The 382-nt window shown below is 63.6% G+C and overlaps 1 protein-coding gene across 1 annotated transcript in view; it reads right to left on the reverse strand.

Annotated features, from left to right (window-relative positions):
- Positions 1 to 382, reverse strand: part of PLEKHM2 (pleckstrin homology domain containing, family M (with RUN domain) member 2) — a gene marked incomplete at its 3' end in the record, with an annotated part of 3,311 nt that overhangs the window by 1,687 nt on the left and 1,242 nt on the right. Inside the window, exon 4 of the mRNA XM_010142887.1 lies at positions 138 to 202. Within this exon, the coding sequence (XP_010141189.1) occupies positions 138 to 202 (65 nt within the window). The remainder of the gene's footprint in view (positions 1 to 137; positions 203 to 382) is intronic.

The following is a 382-nucleotide window of genomic DNA, read 5'->3' on the forward strand; positions in this document are numbered from 1 at the left end:
TTGAGGAAGGATCCCCTCTAACTCTCCCAGTCTCAACCACCCACTGGCCAAAACACCCCCTGGGGACAAAAACACCCCACCGTGACGCTCCTGACAGCCCTGTGGCCAGCAAGGCGAGGTCCCACCCCCAAACTCACCGAAACATAGTCCAGCTCGTTGTAGGACACGGCCTCCTCCACCATGTACGGCTTCTCCGCCGCCCCTCTCAACGAAACCAAAAAGCCCCTGGCACAGACACAAAGAGCCGTGTGACGGGGAGGGACAAAGGACCCCAGCGCTGCCCGGATCCGGGCCACCGTGCAGCGGCCGCGAGGGATCTGCGAACCAAGCTGCGTCACGGGCAGCGCGGAGCAACAGGGCACGTGTCCCAGGGCTTCCCAGG

Source organism: Buceros rhinoceros, unplaced genomic scaffold (genome assembly GCF_000710305.1).
Source record: "Buceros rhinoceros silvestris isolate BGI_N320 unplaced genomic scaffold, ASM71030v1 scaffold22689, whole genome shotgun sequence".
Lineage (NCBI taxonomy): Eukaryota > Metazoa > Chordata > Aves > Bucerotiformes > Bucerotidae > Buceros > Buceros rhinoceros.